Here is an 807-nt window from a genome sequence, read left to right as displayed (position 1 = left end):
AAATGGCTGCCTTTGTTTGCGTACCCATGGATGTCTCACAGTCCGTGTGCGTTGTCCCCCTGCAGGTGAAAAACATCATCTACCACGCGGTGAAGGACGCTGTTGGCACACTGAAGGCCCACGAACCACAGCTGGCCAGGCCCTGAGCTACCCTGTCCGCAAGGCAAACCGACTACAACATAGTTGATTTGCTACACTACACTGACTCATAGACACACACGGAGACACACACACACACACACACATACACATACACACACACACACACACACACACACACACACACACACACACACACACACACACACACACACACACACACACAGTAATTGAGTGTAGGGATTTCTTTTCTTTTTTTTTTTAGGTCAGAGTAAAAAGGTTTGTTATTTGGGGCCAATTTCAGGCCATTGCGGCGCATTCGACAGCGGATGTGCTGGTGTTATTTTTTTTTTTTTTTTGGGGGGGGGGGGGGGGGGGGGGGGTCGTTGAGATCTCCCCCACGTTTCTAGTTTATTTTGCAATTCTCTTTTCATCGAGTCTGTATTTAAGCTCCGCGTTTGTTAGTCGTTCTCTTTTGTTTGTACGTGTTAAGACCGGGCGGGGGGCGGGTGGGGGTGCGGGGGGGGGGTTTGTGGGGGAGGGGGGGGGGGGGGGGGGGGGGGGGGGGAGGTAGGAAGCTGCCGTGCCTTCAGAGCAACAAGAGGTTCGGCTGACGATGCCAAGTGACAAAGCGTGGGCACCGGGCAAACCTTCTACTGTTTTGATGAACTCAAATGTTACGTTTTATCCCTTCGATAGCACAGAGGT

General features: G+C 52.2%; 1 protein-coding gene across 1 annotated transcript in view; it reads left to right on the top strand.

The window, feature by feature from the left end:
* kdm3b (lysine (K)-specific demethylase 3B) overlaps nt 1-484 on the top strand; it is a 25,112-nt gene extending 24,628 nt beyond the window's left edge. The window contains 1 exon segment of the mRNA XM_084469862.1: nt 66-484. Within this exon segment, the coding sequence (XP_084325988.1) occupies nt 66-146 (81 nt within the window). The 3' untranslated portion in view covers nt 147-484.
* Nucleotides 485-807: the final 323 nt, after the last annotated feature.

This window comes from Micromesistius poutassou (assembly GCF_964030765.1).
Source record: "Micromesistius poutassou genome assembly, chromosome: 6".
Lineage (NCBI taxonomy): Eukaryota > Metazoa > Chordata > Actinopteri > Gadiformes > Gadidae > Micromesistius > Micromesistius poutassou.
Note: the sequence above shows the minus strand (reverse complement) of the source record. Positions and strands in the feature narration are given on the sequence as shown.